Source organism: Aspergillus sydowii, assembly GCF_001890705.1.
Source record: "Aspergillus sydowii CBS 593.65 unplaced genomic scaffold ASPSYscaffold_2, whole genome shotgun sequence".
NCBI classification, from domain to species: domain Eukaryota; kingdom Fungi; phylum Ascomycota; class Eurotiomycetes; order Eurotiales; family Aspergillaceae; genus Aspergillus; species Aspergillus sydowii.
Window position 1 is genome coordinate 2,459,467 of NW_024467860.1, and position 19,390 is coordinate 2,478,856.

A 19,390-nucleotide genomic window follows, 5' to 3' on the forward strand; every position below is an offset into this window, starting at 1 on the left:
TCCCTGTGTAGTAAAGTGCTGTAGAGTGGATCAGAAGAAGTACGTCAAGCAGACAGAACCAGGCAGTATATGTGGATAGATTGAAAAAGGTACTGTGCTAGTGTTCCATAATTGTAATTCAGGTCATATCCTATCTTGAACTCGAGGTGTCAGGTACTTGTTAGGGCAACTCTCCCCTTTACCTTGCCCTCACAAAGGTTCTGCAACACCTCAGGGAAATCCTTCAAATCGGCCGTCTCGACCTGCGGCTGGATAACGCCCTTCGATACTAGGCTCAAGACATTCTCGAGGTCCCTTTTCTGTCCTCCATACGAGAAAATGATTTTCAGTCTCTTCTGGATTCCGATTTTCATGTCGACTCGATTCTCCTCGTCCAGGGTGCCAACACACAATAATTTACCCCCACGACGAACTGACAACTCCAGTAAGTAACCGGATACATCTTGCTTGACCCGTCTAATAACTTACCGATATGCTGCGCATCCTGGAAAGTCTGATGCTTGCCCACAAAGTCCAGAGTGGTATCAATTCTTCCTTGCAACCCCCTTTCTCGAACAAAGTCACGCACCGACTTGCCAGCGGGGACGATATCCTCACTGGGAACTCCAAATCGCGATGCCTGATCTAGCAATTCCGGCCGGATATCAGAAACAATGACGCGCGCACCGATATGCAGCACAATTTGCAGGGCATTGAATCCGAGACCCCCAAGACCGAACAGAAACACCACCTGTCCGGACTTGACCTTGGCCCGCCTGGTGACTGCATGATAGCTTGTTTTGACTGCGTCTGTCGATACAGCTGCTACGCTGGATGGAATACCTGTATATAAATGCTTAGTTTTAGAAAATGCCACAAGTTCGGGAACCAGACCATCAGGAACCGGCACGACTGCCCGTACATCGGCGGCGGCATATGGTGCATAAAATCCATCCTGCCCAATTCCAGAATGGTGTGCCCTCTCACACAGCTGGGCAAGATCGCGAGAGCACTCCAGGCAGTCGTCAGAGCCACAGCCGGGGACGGCGATGGTGGCGACTCGGTCGCCCTAGTAAGGTTATTCTCAGACATCGGGCAGCCTACGGTAACCAGACTCACCACCTTAAATCCAGAGTCTCTAGCGGCCTCGCCGACTTCAATAATCTCACCGCATCCTTCGTGCCCCTGCCGAAAACAGTAAGAAATCTTGTCTGTATTAATGGTTGCACCATAGTACCAGAATATACTTGTCCGCAAACCAGGGCCGCTTACTGTCCGTAGTAAGCAGGGAATGATCGCTATGACACACTGCAAATGGTCAGTGCATTGTCAATCAGTATTTCGATATTACCGACCGCCAGAGGCCAGCATCCGAAGCAGAAAACCTCTGACTGGGGTTTGTGGCACTGGCACTTCCTCCCAGACCTGTTGAAATATTAGGGCATTTAGACTGAAAGGTAGGTCTTCAGTGGCTCACTGGTTCGGTTTTCCCCTTGTGCTTTCTCCATGCGTGCATGGATGACGGGATTTGATTCGATATAGAAGACATTATGTACGTGGAATGCTAGTTACGGTCATGCTCTGTGCCACGGCTTTCATCTTTATATTCCGCTACTATCCATCAGACTAATGACAGTTTAGGGAACTGGCCCTTCGGCTTTCTTGTTATGTCACAGGCCGTGCTGAGACATTACGAGTCTTTACCGACAGCCGGGCTACGTGCGAAGTTTGTCGGCCTTTTTCGCGGATATACAGAGCTATAAAAAGCCGATTGAAAGGCATAGTCTAGAATTATACAGATGGACTGTATTTAGATTGATATTGACGCATAAAAAGAATCAATGGCCCGCACCATTCGGAATCCCCATATCTCTCCGGCTCAAGCCTTGCCTCTGCTCCAGTCAGTGATGCTTGTGCTAATCTTTGTATATCCTTACTTTGTAGTCGTCACGCCATTTGTCCTCGATAATCCGTAACTGCGTCTCCTGCTTCTTGATGAAGTATTCGTCGCGTGGGTCCGAATAATCCTCCTTGTCCACGTCCACAAAACCCTGTTCAGATTTGGTCCTCGGGGTGATCATGAGAGAGCGTCCTATAGTCAAATATGAGCCTAGTCCTGTCGCGATATGTGTAAGTAGATCAATCATACCGTTAATCTGCCTGTCGCAAGCAATTCGCATCATGGCACCAGCACAATCAGCTTGCTCCCCAAACTCGATTCCATTCTCGATAAGCCAGCTCTCGTATTCCTTGGTTCGAATGGCACTCTTGATCCAGCGGGGAGCCACGTAGTTGATCCTGATGCCCTGCTCCCAGCTGCTGCGGCGGGCGGTCTTCATGAATCCTCGCAGGCCGTGCTTTGTCGCGGTGTATTCCCAGTTTCCCTAATGCACTTAGCAGGTATCCCTAATGTTAAAAAATTCCGAAAGTCTCCACTTACAGGAGAATCGATGTATGCAACCATGCTCCCAGTAATGATGAAACAGCGGTCCCTCTCCTCCGAGTCCGGCTGCTTTCTGAAATAATGCACCGCCAGCTTCCATGTATAAAATGTGCCATCCATATTGACCCTTACGATGTTAAGATTGGGCTTTGTCGGCGGTCCAAGGGGGTCTTTCCTAATCAATGCCTGTCGTTCCAATAATTCAAATAGTGTTAGATGCATAAACTCACCATCAAGATTCCACAAACTATCCCCCGAACTCCTCGAGATCCCCGCATTCGCAATAACAACGTCGACGCTGTTATGCGGACTCTTGGATTTCGCCATCTCAAACAGCTTGATCAGCTCGTCCCACTCCCTGATATCGCACTTCACGAATGCAGCCTTCTCCTCTCCAGCTGCATTGAGCTCCTTTGCTAGCTCTGCTCCGCGCGGATGAAGGTCGCCGAAGGTCACAAAAGCCCCAGCGGCGCAGAAGGCCCGCACCATCGCTTCGCCCATGCCATTTGCGCCGCCTGTGATGACGACGGATTTCCCCCTGGCCTTCGATAGGTCCGGGGCTACGGTGTGGTCGATGGGACCGGTATATGTGTATCTGGGAAGGGGCATTGTTGGTTATCGATAGTATGGAGATCGTGATTCCAGTCCGAGCCAAAGTTGAGTGTGGATATATATATATGCATATAATTAAACGAAACGTGTCTAGGATGCATGCCTGCCACACCCCACCACCGCAGAGACGGTACTCCCCGAACCGAGAAGAGGAGAAAAGTCATTAAGGAATAATAGCATAATACTGACCAAGCCGGCTTTCCGCAAGAGGACAGCCGATGCAGCACAGCCGTGATGGTCTCCCCGGCATTTCGGCAGCGAACTTTAATTACGACCAATTGAAGACTTCTTGTTCTCTCGAAAAAAATGTGCGTAGTGTTGCAAAAGGGCGAGGAATCGGTCAGTCCGACAAGGACTACGAAAGAGGTAGTTCGTACTGCCCGTCAACCACTTTGAAGGCTTTCTGAGAAATTCATGGAAAGAACTAAATACCGGTAATTATATAAAGACATCGGCAATAAAGGTATATTGATATTTCCCTGCCCATATCATCATTATTCTATTTAGTACAGTTGATTCCGACAGGAAGGTAAACTCCGCGTCCAAGTATGAATCATATATCCAGAAGCTATATGTATCAATCATCATAGAGAAGAATGACATCACACCCCTCTCTAGTTATCATCAATCTGCCGGCTGTTTAACCGTCACCGTCGTCCTCGTCGGCCGTGACTGTGTCCCCACACCGTCAAAATCCAGACTGTTATGACTACTCAGACTGAGACTCCCACTGCCACTCTCACTCCGCCGCTCATCCACCGCCACCTCCTCATTCGTAACATCAAACTGGCGATGCGCCCAGATCTCCAGACGCTGCTCGTGTGCAAAGCCCTCTCCCGACCCGCCCGCATCATCCACCGTCGACCGCAGCTGCGACTTGTACGCACTGCCCTCGCCGCGCCGAAACCGCGAGAGCCGGGTGGTCGAACTGTACAGACGGCTGCCGGTGGAATACTTGTTGCGGCTGCGGCCGTGGGTATTATTGTAGGAGGAGTGGTGGAGGAAGGAATTCCAGTGAAACAGACGACGGCACAGCGTCCAGGTCTGCGGGATATTGGCGACGATGACGGCGGTTGCGGCCTCGCGGACGTACCAGTCGAGCCATTCCATGCCGTAGGGCTTGGAGATGGAGTAGACCTTTGAGAGGATGGAGCAGAGGATGACGAAGGTTCCCAGGGAGAAGACGGCGCAGAGGACGATTTTCCGGGAGAGGGAGAGTTTGGCGCGGATGAGCAGCGGCAGCGGGATGGCCATGATCATGATGTCGGTAGATACGTTGAAGGCCAGGGTGATGATGACGTGGTTTGTGTAGACGGAGCACTGTTGGCTTTTGGCTGGGACGGACCAGTAGGCCGAGAAAGGGCGGCACCAGACGGCGAAGAAGAGGATTTCGATGAGGACGAAGGACGAGATGCAGATGCCGCCGATGATCTTGACGAAACGGTGTTGCCAGAGGCCGGATCTGAAGATGGTCAGCCAGGATAGTTAGATGAATGGGGATATCTCACGTCATGGTCGAGTAGAGCAAGAGGAGACACAGCTTGCATCCCCAGACGACAACCAGCCAGAACTGCTCGACCGCAACGACCATTTTGCTGCCAATGATGCGGTCTGCGAATGTCGCCGGATCCAGGTTATCGAATTCACTCGGGGGGACTCCATTCGTGCCATGTTTGTCGACTTGGATCAGAAAGACGGTGAGAAGTATGTAAAATGTCTAGAACGCAACTTTAGTATAATGGCGTCTATCCCAGCCAGCAAACTCACCACCGTCACTGCCATTGCGAGGTCTTCTAGCTGCAAGCTCCGAAAACCACCCAGCTGGAGCGTCCTGGAGACATAGCGCAACATGGCTGTTTCAAAGTCAATCGGATTCAATCTTCATGGGCATTAAACGTACCTACGGCCAGGACCACGCCCACCCACGCCCACGCTTCCGCAGCATTGACCATCCTCGCAGCCGTCGATATCGATATTACGCACGCCGGACTTCCGACAACAGGGAACCTCGTCTTTTAAAATATCGCCATCATGGCTGCAAGACATACGAGGCGCCTTGTGGGGATACCAGATACAGAAAATCTGGGCAGTGCACAAATCGTTTTTAATTTGTTACCCTGAGTAGACTAGCATCCAATGGCAACCCCGACGTATTCAGAGTCCCATTGCCAAGACCAATTTGATAGGGCGATCCAGTCAATCGAGGAACAATAAGCGACGTGGAGGGCCTCGTGTGCAGAAAACGTGGAACAACGTGGCTGTGCCGATATCGGACGGGATCTATGTTTTACATTTAGCCTCGAACCATGGAATGGAAGCATGGAGGCTGAGGAAGAAGCTTGGCACGCGAGATTCGAGAAGGACAGCAGGGGCAAATCTCGGAATTTACGCCAATACCTGCAGGAGTAATCTGTTGGAGATAGCTGGCTAGCCACAAGCCTTGCAGAGGTTTTGGTGTAGCGGACTAGCGTCTTGTCGTAATCTAGTTGTGGCGTGGGAAGCCATGTCAGGGCAAGCAAATTGGACCAGCCAAGGAAACATCCACGATCTGGAGAGTCTAGACTCACTTGAACAGAAAGGCCGGTATCCAGTTAAAAGCAAGAGTTCCCAGATAAGTGATCCATGGTTTGGAAAACTATAAAAACCTTGGTTACGTTTACCTTCATTATCTATATTCTTCCCGCCGGCACTACGCAAAACGGAATTCAGCCGCTGGTCGTTGTTGCGCCATTGGCACGTGCTCACCATATTATATATATTTCGGGACGAGGCGGGAATGTGCTGAAATGGCTCTGCGACAAGCCCAAGATCCCCATGCGCAGATCTGTATTTAAGGAGGTTTATATGTACTAAGAAGCTTTTATGGTGAAGGATAGAATACAACAAATAACATGGAAGCAGGTGGAAAGGTAGGCTCCATATACCAACCTATACCCAAAGAATCTTGAACGATCGCTGTAAATCTAGTAGCAAACCCTTTATCTAGTCTTATCTAGTCTCCTTCCTCACATTCTGTAACGCACCGGAAAATGCCAAGGATCTGGCAACTACTAAACGATGTCGATGAAGCAAAGCAGTATTGATTGTAGTTGACTAGCTATACTACGCAAGTAAAATATATTCAACTAGACTAGCTAAATGTAAGGTTTAAGTAATAGAAATAGATAATAAATATTCGAAAGAGACAGAAAAAGAACGTGGTACTGGATGTTACTGATTCAAGTTAACTGATATCTTTAAAGATATGGCGTCACAAGCTTAGACCTGTATTAGCCATATTTTTGGTATCTGCAGGTATAAAACATCTCTCAGCTATAACTAAACGTCATAGTCAATAGAGAGCGACAGCAAGGATGTTGATTTGAAATCGTATTAGCAGTGAGAAGGCCATTGGTGTATGTAAAATAATTTCTGGAATAACTGACAGCAGTTGCAGACCTCATACATTAGAGAAACAACCATGATAATAAGAAAAGTAAAAATCACCTTCCAAATGTGCCCTTCCCAATACCGACGACAGCTCTGTTCGTTCTTCCCTTGATATACAACGTATAGAGCCTGATTGCCGTAGCTACAACCATAAGAGTCCAGCGTTCTCCCAACGCCCCAGCCTGGCCATCCGCCAACTGTAGTGTAAACGCATGCGTCAGGCTAGACCAGACTGTCCGCCATTCAAGAAAGGCGACGGGCTCAGCATTATCGCAACCGCCGTCGGATTGGGATGAGACTTGAATTAATTTGTAGCCGTTTCTCTTACCCTCCTTGACCCTCCTCCATGCGAACTCCTCCCGCCGCAGCTCCTCTCCCACCTCAATCGCGAAGCGGAAGGCGACATAATTGTCCACGCCAGGCTCAGCGCTCATGAGCTCGGTTTTCATCCCCATATCCATGCACTTGAGGTCGTCAACGGGTGATTGGGAGCCACGCAAGAAGATGATACCATCAGGGTTAAAAGCATGAAGGCCCGGCACCTCATCGCCCGCGGCAGCAAGCAGGGGGTCCTTGGGGCTCATCCCATCGCGCAGAAGAAACCCAGTTCTCATCCCCAGCGGGGGCTTGCCACTGTAACCTGTTTGCATTTCGATCAGGCATAGGCGGTCTTTGGCATGGGCGCCGCAGAGGTTCATGGATTTCCATTTTGTCCATTGGCCGTGGACGCTCATGGTTGAGGGAAATGAAAGCGGGCCATAGTGAGAATGCGATGATGACAGGGTTTTGCTATCCTGGTGTGTGGCCATGATGGACTCGACTCGGGTTGAGAAGAGCCGGGAAGACGAGGGAGAAGGTAGATATTGATGTACATCACATAATATGCATGCTCTAGTAACCCCGCCACTTATGACGTTTGCCGGTCCAGTATCCGGTGGCATTATGGTGCCAAATGGTCCTGTAAGAGCTAGGGATAACTTGGTGCATCTGATCCTGGGGCCAAAAAATACTGGGCAAAGCATTCTTTACTAGTCATCAAATCCCGCACTTTCCAAGACCTTTTTCAAAAAAAGGCAACTTACGCGATGAAGTTATTTAAATCACCTCGATCGTTTCTGTATCAGTTCCTTGGCCCTGATTACGGAGTATATGTACACTGCTAGAGAAATGGCAGCAAAGATAGTAGTAGATCGCGGATGGCAGGACACTGAGACCACAAGCAATTGAAAGCATCGCCCTGGAGGCAATTTACATTCCCTTTTACGGAGTAGTCTACGTAATTTCACCTATATTACACCACAGTGTTGATGACCACGTAGCAACCAGTGCGTCCCTCAACTCCCGCGGTATGCTCGTTGTAACAGATAATCTGGATAATCTGCAAGGGCCGTCCTAAAATCCTTCAACAGCCATTTGGGGGCCATTATAATAGTCCCACCTATAGTTAAAACCCCAAATTACACCCCACCTGCAAGTTTACAATCGGGTGGATCTCCAACACTATTGTAACCTCGTCGAACAATGGCCTATCCGAGGTGGTCCGCCTGGAGCCCAGCATTGCCCTGGAGGAGGCATGGATACATCACCCTCAAATCTTTCAAATGTCACAGATGAGCCTGAAGTTAATGTTACTTTGTAAATGGAATTGAAGGCGCAGGTGTAAGCTAAGGAAGGATGTACTTGCCGCCAGAAAAGGGTACCGGGATCAAGGATGTCTTGCTTGATTGTTCTCTCGAGCAACTCGGCTTAATCCATTGTCTTGGTATGCATGCGGCACCCTCCCCTGATTTCAGGGTTTTACGCCCGGCTCCTTCGATCTGCAGCAGTTCCGCAAACGTGGCTGTGACTGTGGGTCAGTCCCCGCCATCCGTGCGCCGGAGTTACTGAGGTACCCCTAGTAATAATACCTAAAGACCCTTGAGCCAACATCCTCCTGCAATGACGAAGAATGCGAACTACTCTGAACGTGGTCCTCGGCGCAGCCCAGCTCATTGCCAGCTGCTTCATGGCCTGGAAGGCCATTTGCCTTTGCACCGGGACACCATACCCAATGATGGTGGTCACCACTGAGTCGATGCTTCCCGCATTTGCCCCGGGGGACGTCTTGTTTGTCTCCAACCACCATCAGGATGCTGCAATAGGCGATTTGCCTGTTTGTTGGTTACCTGGGAGCGCGTTCCCAATGGTCCATAGGGTGCACCGGGTGACATATGCGCATGACCATCAAAACAACCCGTAAGGACTTTACAAAACTAAGTAACTTTGCTTTGTTCCACTGTGCTGATTTCGAATGCCGTAGCAGCCAGCAGCTGATGTTGACCAAGGGGGACAATAACCACATCGACGATACGGTCATGTATTCGGGCAACCAGGGCTTCTTGGACCGCCGCCAGGTCCTCGGTTTTGTCAGAGGGTATGTACCCTTCATCGGATGGGTTGTCATTGCCCTGCAGGAATTCGCTCGCCTCCCAACCATGTTATTTCGGGGTATTGGCACAGCCTGACTCGTTTGTGTATCTAAGAAAGTCTCATATGTACATATTAAACTCATCCTTCCGGGTTCAATAGATAGTGGTAGGTCTTCGGATATACCCACGTGGGAACCGCGCAGAAAAAGAATGCAAATACCCACACCATGCCTGCCACCCTGCGAAACACTGGCGAAAAAGTCCGTCTGAAGATGCTCGGTTCCTTCACTCTTATCTTGGACACCGCCGTCTCGCCCGCAGCGGCGAGGAAACACATCTCAAAGAATAGAATGTCCCTACATAGCGCAGTGTCACCCAACGCCCACCCAACCAACGAGTGCGAGAGTCCGGATATCGTGAACACAAGCAGTGCGGTTAGTACCTTCCCCCAGAGCGAGCCTGCTGGCACTATTTGCCTCGAGGCAAGCCGCGCATAAAACACGTACGTAGGAACCGTCAATTGATGCCAGAAGCGGCCCCAAAACCCTCTGATGGTATACGCTTCCAGCGGGCTCCCGAAGAGAGGCGGCCACTCTCCCGGAGAATCGAAGCGCAGAATACCCACAAAAACGATGGCCAAGAGCGAATGATAAAACTCTAGGAAAAAGTAGGCCCGCCAGATCCACTGGAGGGAAATGATCGAGCGGATTCGGATTTCATGCTGCGATAGCCGGTGAAACAATGGGCTTTCCATTTCAGGCGCGAAGTCGCTGATAGTCACTGGCCAGAGGGCATACATGAGGACCTTTTGAAAAATCAAGTACTCGAATGTCCACAGCCCCGCTGCTTTGATTGACTGACTGAGGCAGAAAATGACTCGAGACTTGGAGGGAGTGTTGGGAGCCTTTCTTTCGTGCTGTAATCGTAATGGCAGTTGTCGAGGATTGTTCCATACCCGATAACAGTCGACGAAACTCCAGCCAAAGGCATCGTTCAGCTCCGGAGTAACAGTATGCTGATCAAAGACAAGCGCCTTTGGCGAGTAGAGCAAATAGAAGACCACCAGGCTTGCGAAAATGCTATCAGCCCCAGCCATCCAAGCCAGCCTATGGGATGAGGCCAATGCCATTAGCGAGAATAGCCAGATGGGCCCCAGTAGCAGGACGCGGGTTTGTCGGCATCTTTTAAGACCGGTTATGGTGAGCAAGCTTGCTATGAGGAAGTAGAACAATGGCGCGAGTGACAAGAGCTCCATCGCTTGTAAAGTGCGACAATTTTCAAGGGTTTGACAGCAGAAAAATGGGGAATTGGCAGGTAGGGTAAGTAGGTATAGGAAAGTATCCTATCCTTAAGTCCAGACTTGCGTGTATTTCGCAAACTGGGCGCATGTTAGTTTGTGAGCTATGGATTATTACCCTTATTCGAAACATTGCCTCTCCACAGCATCGGCATATCTAACTCAAGATTTGCCCTAACCCGCCCTGGCCTATTTGACCACTCCGCGAGCGTTTCAATTTTTCTGTTTGCCTATTATTTTGTTATCTTGCAATAACAAGCGCGGACCCATCTCTTGTCAATAGTAGTCCCTACCTTCCCTGAGAATCCTAGGGAGCTGGAGGTGTAAAGTCCCGGCCCCTGTAATCAACCCACCATGTTGGGGGCCAAACTCTGCCATTCTACTGCGTCTACTCCGGCTTCCCCACAGAGTGGCTGTTACTGGGACTTCCAAGGTTCATCTAACAATGGCCTACTCTGTCCAAGATATCTCCAATGCAGATATCCTGTTTTCCGGGGGCAGCGCTCCACTGCAAGTCAGCCAATCTGTCCAGTAGTACCGATTCCATTTGCCACAACTGCAATGTATGCACGCCGACACATGCCGAGAAAACAATATGCTGAATGAATCGTGCAACACGATTGTCTAAACGAGCCAGTCTGATTCATTACATCCCGTAAAGAACCCGAAGAAACCGCCCCCATTTCCCTGGATAGACAGATCTTCAGGTAGGATCACGATGCTGGCAATCCTTTTGATGTAGTTACTTGGCTTCTCCAAGTCGTGCTTCATGTTCAGGGACTGGGCGCCCGCTTCGCCTCAATCCGCGGCCATAGACGAGCGGGATATATGTCAGGTCATGCATTGTAATGGATACACTGGTCCTTTTCCCGCGGTCATGGAAGGTTGTGCGAGATATCAACGTCAAGGGCTACGGGCCATTCATTACGCCATGGGCTCCTTGAAGATGGGTATAAAGAGCCTGTCCTGTCCGCCTTGACCTACACCTAGTGCTTTCCATCCTCATCCTCAATAACACATAACAACTTCTTTTCCAACTCAGATTACAAACACTTCACCTCTAAATATGGCACCCTTGTCCCTGAAAGCCAAAGGCCTCGGCGCCGCCGTGGCTGTCTACCTGTTGGGCCAGCCGATCCAGTGCCCGTTCATTGCTGGCCCTCTTATCGGGGATGCTGTGGCCATGACCGTCGCGCAGGTCGGCTCCGCGGCAGCCAGCTTCGGTGGTGCGATTGCCGGGGCGGCAGTTGGATCCGACAGTAAGAGAAGCTTCGATCTAAATGGCCGTGCCGTCCAGGTCGAGGCGCCCGAGGGAGTCCCCCAGCACAATTTTGATCAGTGCGTGGACAGCTTGATGGACCCGGCAGTCAGTGTGACGGTGACCGGTCCTGTTGAGAACAACGGTGAGCAAACTAGAGAACAACACCCTGCTTAGTTGAATCAGGCTAACTCCTCTATCTCTTCCTTTCAGGTGTCCAAATTGACGGTCTGACCTCTCAGTGCATGGTTCTGAGTAATGTCATCACCGGCGACGTAGAGGGCCCCGTGGCGACTCCCTGTGGCTCTGCATGTCTGCTGTACAACAACCTGGACTCGGACCAGTATTCGCAGATGCAGTCCACTTTTGAGGAACTGAAGAACCTCTAGAGCGTCGGAGATGTTCGCGCCGTTTCCTGGTCTGTGCTGTTAGTATTTTGGTGGTTGGTGATATCAGGCTGTTGATGATCTAGAGGACAAGGTTTTTCAATATTCATGCATAGGACAACTGACACTAGTGAATCTCGTCAGTTTGTCCGTACTGAATCCCATTGAAATTATGTTTGTACATAAGACACATACAACACTCTTCATTCTTTTGCATTAAAACCCTTCTCCTGCCTGCCCCTAGGCTGTGAGCCATCCTCCGTATGACTGATATCTCCCGTCCCTGATTGCTCCACCATGGATGCTCATGTTAAACACGGACAGTCCTTGTCTATAATACTTAATCTAATTAATAGTGATAGAGATGTAAAGACCTGATCATAAGAAACTTCCCAAGACTACCTTATTTATTTTATATATAACTATATATTCTACTGTCTGGTTTCCGCCAGTATATATAACCACAGGGTGTGGAAAACAGGGCTTCCCGTCCACTTATCCGTACTTAAGCGATATTATCAATGCGGTTAGAAGTTGAACGAGCCTTAAGAGTGTTGCTGCTTTTAAGTGAGTGTAGGTGAGATTAGCCCTAGCGCTCACCGCACCTCCGAGGGTCACCCTCAACGATATTATCAAATTCTCGACAACCCAATCGGACAAGAGAAACCTTCGCCGAAGAGGGGCCAAGATGATCTATTAACTTACATCTTTGTATAACCGGGGTGATCCACCTGTATGATCGATATAAATAATTTATAAATAGAAATTTATATATAAATTAACAATTTAAATTTATTAATAGAAAAGACAAATGTATCCTTTTTTTCTTCTTCTTTATTTTCTGTAAGTCCCCTTGATCTTTATACACTGGATCCATGTTATGTCTGAAGTATCTTATAACACGTGCGCGATTTGAGCTGCTGGTTCATAATTCGAATTTCCTGCCCCCTAATTGCCTTGCAAACCCATGTAAACAGGCGATGAGACATGTGAAATCGATGGCATCAAACAGAGTGCCTATCCAAGCCGTTGAAAGGAAGAGTTTGCCAGCCCCGCCAGATCAAAGTCCGCAGTGGGTCGAAGCACCGAAGGAACTGAACGGTTAAGTTTCACTCCTGGCGGTGGCCTGTACAGACAATTCACCCATTACGACAGTTGGTATCAGACTACCTCAACCAAAACCGTCAATTGATTTATAGATAGCAATTTCACATGAGTCAATCTCAACCTCAACATGTTCAACACTCATGTCGCTATCACACCCCGCCTCAAAAACATCGCGTACAATTCGAAAGAAGCCTTAGCCGACCATCTGCCCGCGGATCCAGTCCTCAGTATTCTCCAGTTCACCTATCACCCGGGCGTCAACGTCGCAGAGCCATCGCAGCGGGCACACGCACTATGGCAAAAGTCGCTAGAGTTTGTCTCAACAGTCCCCGGGTTTCAAGGGATGTACTGGGCCCCAGTCGACCACACGTCGCCGCATCAACAGATAATCGTTCTAATCCAGTGGGACAGCGGTCATAGTTGGAAACGCTTCCAATCGTCCCTGGGCTTCAGCATGATGCTCGGTTATGTCGAAAGCGTTTCCAACCGTTGCATTCAGTCCGTCCTCCCTGTTAATCTTCCCATATCGGACAGTCTCCTGGAGCTGGCATCTTTCCGGTTCGGGCTCTCCGATGATCAAGATAACCAAAAGCATGGTTTCAAATCCAAGTGGGACACGGTTTTCGCTCCCTTTCTGAGCAATACTTCTGTCAATCTCAAGTCGGACTTGCTATATTGTTGCGGGGAATGGCTCGAGACAGATCAGGCTTCTGAAGACCGGTATTTTGTCGGAATGCTCTTCTGGAAGCCAGATTCCCAAGACGGGCACCGGCACCGGCGACAAGCCAATGACCACAATCTCCGGATCCGAATCGCACAACTTGTGGAAGATACGGCGGAGGTAGTCTCGGTTTACACGCGCCAGCTCAGGCAAGTCCACGCATCTTCCGGGGCTTCTATGGAAACGCGAGGCCTCTCAACCCCCTCCCCCTCGCCGGTCTCTGTGAATGGGCAGTTTAGCACCAACCACCCAGTATCTCAGTCACACGTGAAGCGCGAATACAATCTCGACGAACAAAAATTCTCGCAAGGCCAGGATCAATGCCATCTGCAATCCATGCGCCAGGCGAGACAAACTCCCCCTCAGCGCATCGCCGGTGGCCCCGCTGGTTCTTGGTACCCCATGGGGAAAATCTCCCAACACCATCTGCCCCAGTCACTTGGGTACAGCGGGAAACCCACAATGGACTGGATTTCTTTTCGCGCTCAGAGCGGGCATCCTGCAGTGGGGGCGGGTGGTGCATTCGAGGAGCTTCGTCGGAAACTCTGGGGGATGGGGGGCTGTTCCCGGATTTTCTGGGGGAGAAGCCAGGAGAATGAGGGAGAGGGAGAAGGAGAGGGAGAGGGTAACCTGATCTCATTCTCATTGTTCATAGGTATGTCATGTCTCGGGGCGTCTTCAACAAAAAGACGGTACCTAACACGATTTGTCCTGCTGCAAGCTCTTGAACATTCTGAACACTCGAAACGCCAGAGGCCCGAAGCAGAAGCAGAAGCAGAAGCAAAAGTCCGAACGCAACTCCAACAGTACATCGACGAATTCAAGGATGCATGCGGGGATGCAATCCAGGGCCTATCCCACCGCCGAACTACCGGTTTGTCCCCCTTCCCAAGTGTCCCTCACTTCATAGACATTGTCATTTTCGACGTATCTCCGAACGAAACGGACCAACGCTCATTCGGATACGCCTTCTCCAATTACCAAGCGTATGTTACAAGTTTCTCTCACAAATATACCCATCTCTTGGGCAAATTGGCCAAATTCTGATTACTAACATAGCATGCCAATATTGATTGATTGAAATAGAACCACCCGTCAAACACAGGTCGTCGGATCTCTCTACAGTCCTTGGTCTGCTTTCATGCCCCGGTGCCAAGGATGGCTGCTCAATGACTATGACTACAAGTCTCCACCCCAGCAGAGCTTGCAAGAGCAGCCACTGCCACTGCCACTGCCTGTGCAATTCATCTCCATCTTCGAGTGCGGAAAGAAAGGGGCTCGCGAGGAGTGGTACCGCGACTTCGCTGAACGAGCTCAAACGCAGTATGATCTTTTAGGGCATATCGTGGATTGGCTGCGGACTTTGTCCACGCGGATCACTATCCAGCACTTGGTTGTGGAAAGGGAAGATCCTTGGATGGCTGCAGACAGGTTGGCAAAGGCGCAGCGTCCGCCTCCGCCTCCGCCACTCCCACCATCCATTTTCGATCTACCGCGGGCTAGACAGGATAACAAGTAGATATCTGGGTGTGGACTCTTCTTATGTCACGGGTGGAAAGGCGGCCGTTTCTGGTCTTAAAGCGGTCATTTTCCGCGTCAATCTCACCGGCCCCCAGTTTCTAATTGTTTTTTTTGTGCAACCGACTGATTTCGTATCTTTCATGGGCTCCGGAGCCAGGAAAGAGCCGGTTTATCTGGTCCAGCAGGTATGTCTTTGCTTGCTTTCGGTCTCCCGAAGGGATCGCAACAATTCATACGCTTTGGAGATATACGAGACCCTGCTATAAAGTCAGCCAGAGCTATAATACTGAACACAGGGGGAGAAATATAACATTTTGAAGAGATGTGAATTGTATTGACATGCACGGGAATGGGAAGTAAGAGGTCTTCAGAGACGATTTAGGTTAGCTAAATTACGAAGATGTTAGGTGTGAGGAAAGGTCCGGTGTACTTTCAGCTCGTGGTAATACTATAATACTAGCAAATACCTTATCTTATATAAGCTTGAGGGAGTGTACGTTCATAAAATATTACAGTTATACTCTCTGTCGGTGTCCTCTCTTTAGCTCTGCCTCAGGCAGCAGTTCATAATAAGTTAGTGCCTTGATTAATACTTTAGTTAGCCACATACCTTCTACTGTTCTAGGTAGCATTTTTTTTTGTGGCTGTGTCATACGACTACGCGCGCTGATCTTTGAACACAGCTAATATTTAATTTATATCAGTAAGATAGGCGGGTATTAAGGTTTGTAACTTATAGGATGGAGTGATCCAAAGATTGGCAGAAGTATAGAGCGATCTATAAGAGACGAGAATGAATTCCTATTTCTTAACGAAGCTGGGTTAACATTCAACACCTCCATGCAGATACGGCATCTTCTTTTATAAACCCGTCGGAGGAGAATCTTAGAAATGACGATGATGTCTATATCTATCTAAGCCTTTACTACAAGCCGATCACCGCGGGCATAATCTGCAACCCGGAGTTCCTGTGCGCTCAGTGCTCCAGTCCCATAGAGAATTAAAGGGAGTGACAGACATACCTCACATGAGTAGTTCCAAAATGGGCTGGCGCAGGAAATGTGCTGGAAATAATACATATCGCCCGTGCTGGATGGCGATACATCCTGTTCTACACGCGGTCTCCTGTTTCGCAGATCAGAGTATGTCAGCCCCGCTCAGTGCATATAGAAGGAGTCAATGGATTAAGCATGGGGCATTTATAAAGCACGAAGTAAGCTACTTCTGAATATGGCATGGGAAATAGAGGCTTACCAGGATATGCTTTTTGTGCTTGGGGATAACGGAATTTCAGACTCACCAGGGCTTGTCTCTGTTCCCTTGGGGAGTTTAATTATGGCTCTCTTTCCATTAGCGAGAGGAACTGAGGTAGTAGAGCCAGACCTAAATCCTCCCCCAAGAGGACTTTGACCTGTATTAGCCCGAGAAGCAAATTCGCTTCTATGATTGCTGGCTGGAGAACCAAACGCGCTGAAGCCCGAGCCACTTCCTGTAGTACCTGGCCGAGAACCAAAGCCGCCAAAGCCGCCGCTAGTATTAGAGTCAGACCCATTTGTACTGCCTGCAGGACTAAAGCGACCAAAGCCTTTTGGAAGAACGGCCTCTTCGCTGCCAGTGGTCGTCTCAGCACTGAGATTCGATGACTCAGGCCTAGGACTCAGCCGGTGTTGATTTTGATCTACTAATGGCAGACTCGGCTTTGACTCCCTCTGGTCGTCTTCCGTAACATTAGTACCAGGAATCCCAGGTGAGCCTTCTCTGCGGGCGTTCCGGGTCTCACTCGTAGGGCCGGTACTGGGGCCATTACTGAACATCGCTAAAGGGAATGTCGGTGTAGACCTTGGCTCTGGTGTCTGTATTGTGCTAGGCTTGGAGTTGATCTTCCTGTTTGCCATTTGGGCTGCCGTGGCGGGGACGGCGGCATGCGAAGATTTATTTAGGCCTGCTGTTGTAGAGGGGTTTTTTGGTATCGTATCTACTCATGTGTTAGCCTTCGTACCGTCATATAGTTCCATAGGTTTGCGAGCGAGGTGTACCAAATACGGCCTTATTTCTAGAAGGGAGGGTCATGGGACGATAGACGTTGAAGGTTCGCAAACCAGCCTGTAGCCTTTTGAGTTCTTTGCCCAGACGCTCGCGCTCCTCACTGACGTAGGAAGGCTCCGCAGCAAGTTCCTGAATCTGCTTATCGTCCATATTGCTGATGACGTGGCTGGTGAACATTCGCTGCAGCGGTTGAACAAGGCAGTTTTCAATGGCGAGGGTTGCCACGTTGTTGATAAATGTGATAACAGCCACCTAATGTATGCTATCAGCAGTCCTCACGTCATAGTACGCTTGCATCTGGTCGACAATATCCGCAGCAGCAAACTCGTTGTGCGATTTCTCCATATCAGAAATGCTATGTTCAATAGCCATCATCGAAAACGAGGTAGCCGATCGATCTGTGGATGATAGCTTTGACTTTAAGGATTGCAGTAAGCGATCGCTTCGGGCCTTCTGAATCTCTTTCAAGAAAGCTGTTCCCAGAGGAAGTGGATGACCAGTCTTGTTATACAGAGTAAGTTCATCAAGCTTGCCCAGAAGTCCTTCTCTCATCTTCTCCAATTCTACTTCAAGCACGGAGCCGGCGAGCAGAGAGGAAGTGTGCTCGTCCGCCAGATGCTGCAGAAGTTCATAAACGAAATATCTCGCTGCGTCCCAAGTCTTGACTAGGTGGTTGCGAGCGACTTCCTCCCACGGCTTTGACTGATCGCGAAACAATCTCCCAACCAGCAGCTGATTAGCGACACCCGGGAGTTCAACCCCACGATTCCGGCGAGCAAGTTCGGTGGATTCTTCTTCTAATTTCTTGCGCTGGATGTAGACTGGAGTCCAGCCGACCATGTACGGGTTTCCGAAAGAGGACATAGGCCGAGTAGCTTCAAAACTATTCGATTCAACAATAATGCGTCGGTTTCCCCGAAGGGTCATCGCTTCCGAAANGAAGTCGTTCAAACGCCGTATTGTGGCCCGGAGTAGTCGATTGTCGTCGTCCGAGCTCGTCGTCTCGCCCATTCCGCCAAAGAATTCATCGGCATACATCCCGCTCAAAGCCTGGGTCATAACCCGCTCGAAAGCGCTGCTTATGTTCAGTAGGAACCCTCTTTGCTGCGGAAGGGTTGTCCGAGAGGGCCCTAGCTTTGATAGCGTCTGTTCTCGAACGGATATCTTTTGTCTGATGTCGGAAATCAAATCCGGCAGGTTGCGCTGGATATGCTTCAGGAGAATGCTGCTGAGGCGACGACGTAGACTATCGACTCCAACGGATTCTCGCGATATTGTGCACCACCTGCTCTTGTTAAAGAATTCCTTCTCTTGCTGGTCACGATCATTGTCTGATGCGTTTCTCGTCTCGAATGACCGATTCCTTAGTGCATGCCATCCCAGCTGCAGATGCGTCTTCTCGTTTCTCAGGAAGGCCAAGTACGAATCTTCCTCTTCTGAGCCTGCCTCCAGAATATCAGGCTGGGTAATGATGCCGAGTGTTCGCTCGCGCTCAGGGTCGTATCTCTCACTAATATTCAAAACCTTTTGCAGATGGTAGTCTGCTTTGGCGCTTATCACAGCCAGGATGATACTCCGGGTGTTCTTCATGTACTTCTCAGTCAAATTGCGAGTGATAGCAATCCCTTCTTTGCCCTGCTGCTGGCTGGTCGAGTAATACAAACCAGGCAAGTCAACAAGGGTAAGCTCTGGCTTGTCTGGCCCCGAAATCTCGATTTTCAAGGTATCATCGCTGAATCCAGAGTTCTCGGCCTCGGTAATCCCCATATACTCCTTCGCTCTTTCAATCAGATTGGGTAGATCATCTCCGTCGGTGTACTCTTCATGAGTGAAGCTGCGAATGCGGTTTGCTCGTTCTACATTGAACCAGCTCGAAGACCCAGGCTCGATTGAGATCTTGATCTTTGACACTGCGCTGCGTCGCAGGATCACTTCGGTTGCGAAGCGCGTGCAGACGTTGCTTTTCGCGGGGAACCGCACGCGAGAAATAGCTTCGAGAACAGAGCTCTTGCCGCTGGACTGATTGCCGCAGACAATCAGCTGAGGCAGTTCCACGAGTCCGCCCACACCGACGGCGCGCAGTTCGTCGATGATATCCAGCAGCTTGGATTGCTCCTGTTGCAATTGGCGTAGAGCTTCATCTTCGCTTGTAGGAGGCATATTTCAAGAAGATAGGTGTGAAA

General features: G+C 49.7%; 9 protein-coding genes across 9 annotated transcripts; 3 read left to right on the forward strand and 6 right to left on the reverse strand.

Moving 5' to 3' along the window:
* Positions 1-149: 149 nt before the first annotated feature.
* ASPSYDRAFT_55441 (zinc-binding dehydrogenase) lies at positions 150-1,528 on the reverse strand (the record flags this gene model as incomplete). The annotated part of the gene is made up of 6 exons (XM_040849038.1): positions 150-412; positions 469-1,048; positions 1,099-1,164; positions 1,217-1,287; positions 1,335-1,404; positions 1,457-1,528. 6 exons carry the CDS (start codon positions 1,526-1,528, stop codon positions 150-152), a joined length of 1,122 nt encoding a protein of 373 aa, XP_040706423.1.
* A 367-nt stretch (positions 1,529-1,895) lies between these two features.
* Positions 1,896-3,031, reverse strand: ASPSYDRAFT_196420 (uncharacterized protein; the record flags this gene model as incomplete). Its single annotated transcript, XM_040843732.1, has 4 exons — positions 1,896-2,071; positions 2,129-2,363; positions 2,420-2,592; positions 2,653-3,031. 4 exons carry the CDS (start codon positions 3,029-3,031, stop codon positions 1,896-1,898), a joined length of 963 nt encoding a protein of 320 aa, XP_040706424.1.
* A 458-nt stretch (positions 3,032-3,489) lies between these two features.
* ASPSYDRAFT_76414 (uncharacterized protein) lies at positions 3,490-4,986 on the reverse strand (the record flags this gene model as incomplete). The annotated part of the gene is made up of 5 exons (XM_040850853.1): positions 3,490-3,706; positions 3,748-4,496; positions 4,543-4,751; positions 4,802-4,887; positions 4,935-4,986. 5 exons carry the CDS (start codon positions 4,984-4,986, stop codon positions 3,675-3,677), a joined length of 1,128 nt encoding a protein of 375 aa, XP_040706425.1. The 3' UTR covers positions 3,490-3,674.
* Positions 4,987-6,516: 1,530 nt separating this feature from the next.
* Positions 6,517-7,272, reverse strand: ASPSYDRAFT_28250 (uncharacterized protein; the record flags this gene model as incomplete). Its single annotated transcript, XM_040844491.1, has 1 exon — positions 6,517-7,272. The coding sequence occupies one exon, from the start codon at positions 7,270-7,272 to the stop codon at positions 6,517-6,519; it is 756 nt and encodes a 251-aa protein (XP_040706426.1).
* A 1,139-nt stretch (positions 7,273-8,411) lies between these two features.
* ASPSYDRAFT_109552 (S24/S26 family peptidase) lies at positions 8,412-8,919 on the forward strand (the record flags this gene model as incomplete). The annotated part of the gene is made up of 2 exons (XM_040839900.1): positions 8,412-8,698; positions 8,763-8,919. Coding segments are annotated over 2 exons (444 nt in total), but the record flags the coding sequence as incomplete, so codon positions are not given.
* Positions 8,920-9,010: 91 nt separating this feature from the next.
* Positions 9,011-10,126, reverse strand: ASPSYDRAFT_86300 (wax synthase family protein; the record flags this gene model as incomplete). Its single annotated transcript, XM_040851637.1, has 1 exon — positions 9,011-10,126. One exon carries the CDS (start codon positions 10,124-10,126, stop codon positions 9,011-9,013), a length of 1,116 nt encoding a protein of 371 aa, XP_040706428.1.
* Positions 10,127-11,234: 1,108 nt separating this feature from the next.
* Positions 11,235-11,815, forward strand: ASPSYDRAFT_86301 (uncharacterized protein; the record flags this gene model as incomplete). Its single annotated transcript, XM_040851638.1, has 2 exons — positions 11,235-11,571; positions 11,640-11,815. The coding sequence occupies 2 exons, from the start codon at positions 11,235-11,237 to the stop codon at positions 11,813-11,815; spliced, it is 513 nt and encodes a 170-aa protein (XP_040706429.1).
* Positions 11,816-12,718: 903 nt separating this feature from the next.
* Positions 12,719-15,626, forward strand: ASPSYDRAFT_41297 (uncharacterized protein). The gene is made up of 3 exons (XM_040846248.1): positions 12,719-14,295; positions 14,362-14,626; positions 14,727-15,626. Exons 1-3 carry the CDS (start codon positions 13,047-13,049, stop codon positions 15,157-15,159), a joined length of 1,947 nt encoding a protein of 648 aa, XP_040706430.1. The 5' UTR covers positions 12,719-13,046; the 3' UTR covers positions 15,160-15,626.
* Positions 15,627-16,338: 712 nt separating this feature from the next.
* Positions 16,339-19,367, reverse strand: ASPSYDRAFT_1168120 (uncharacterized protein; the record flags this gene model as incomplete). Its single annotated transcript, XM_040840202.1, has 3 exons — positions 16,339-17,136; positions 17,198-17,459; positions 17,487-19,367. 3 exons carry the CDS (start codon positions 19,365-19,367, stop codon positions 16,412-16,414), a joined length of 2,868 nt encoding a protein of 955 aa, XP_040706431.1. The 3' UTR covers positions 16,339-16,411.
* Between the last annotated feature and the right edge of the window lie 23 nt (positions 19,368-19,390).

Coding starts and splice junctions, on each gene's coding strand:
- ASPSYDRAFT_41297 (XM_040846248.1), top strand. CDS start 13,047: ATGTTCAACACTCATGTCGCTATCACACCCCGCCTCAAAAACATCGCG. Junction 14,296..14,361: donor CTCATTCTCATTGTTCATAG/GTATGTCATGTC, acceptor TCCTGCTGCAAG/CTCTTGAACATTCTGAACAC. Junction 14,627..14,726: donor GCCTTCTCCAATTACCAAGC/GTATGTTACAAG, acceptor TGATTGAAATAG/AACCACCCGTCAAACACAGG.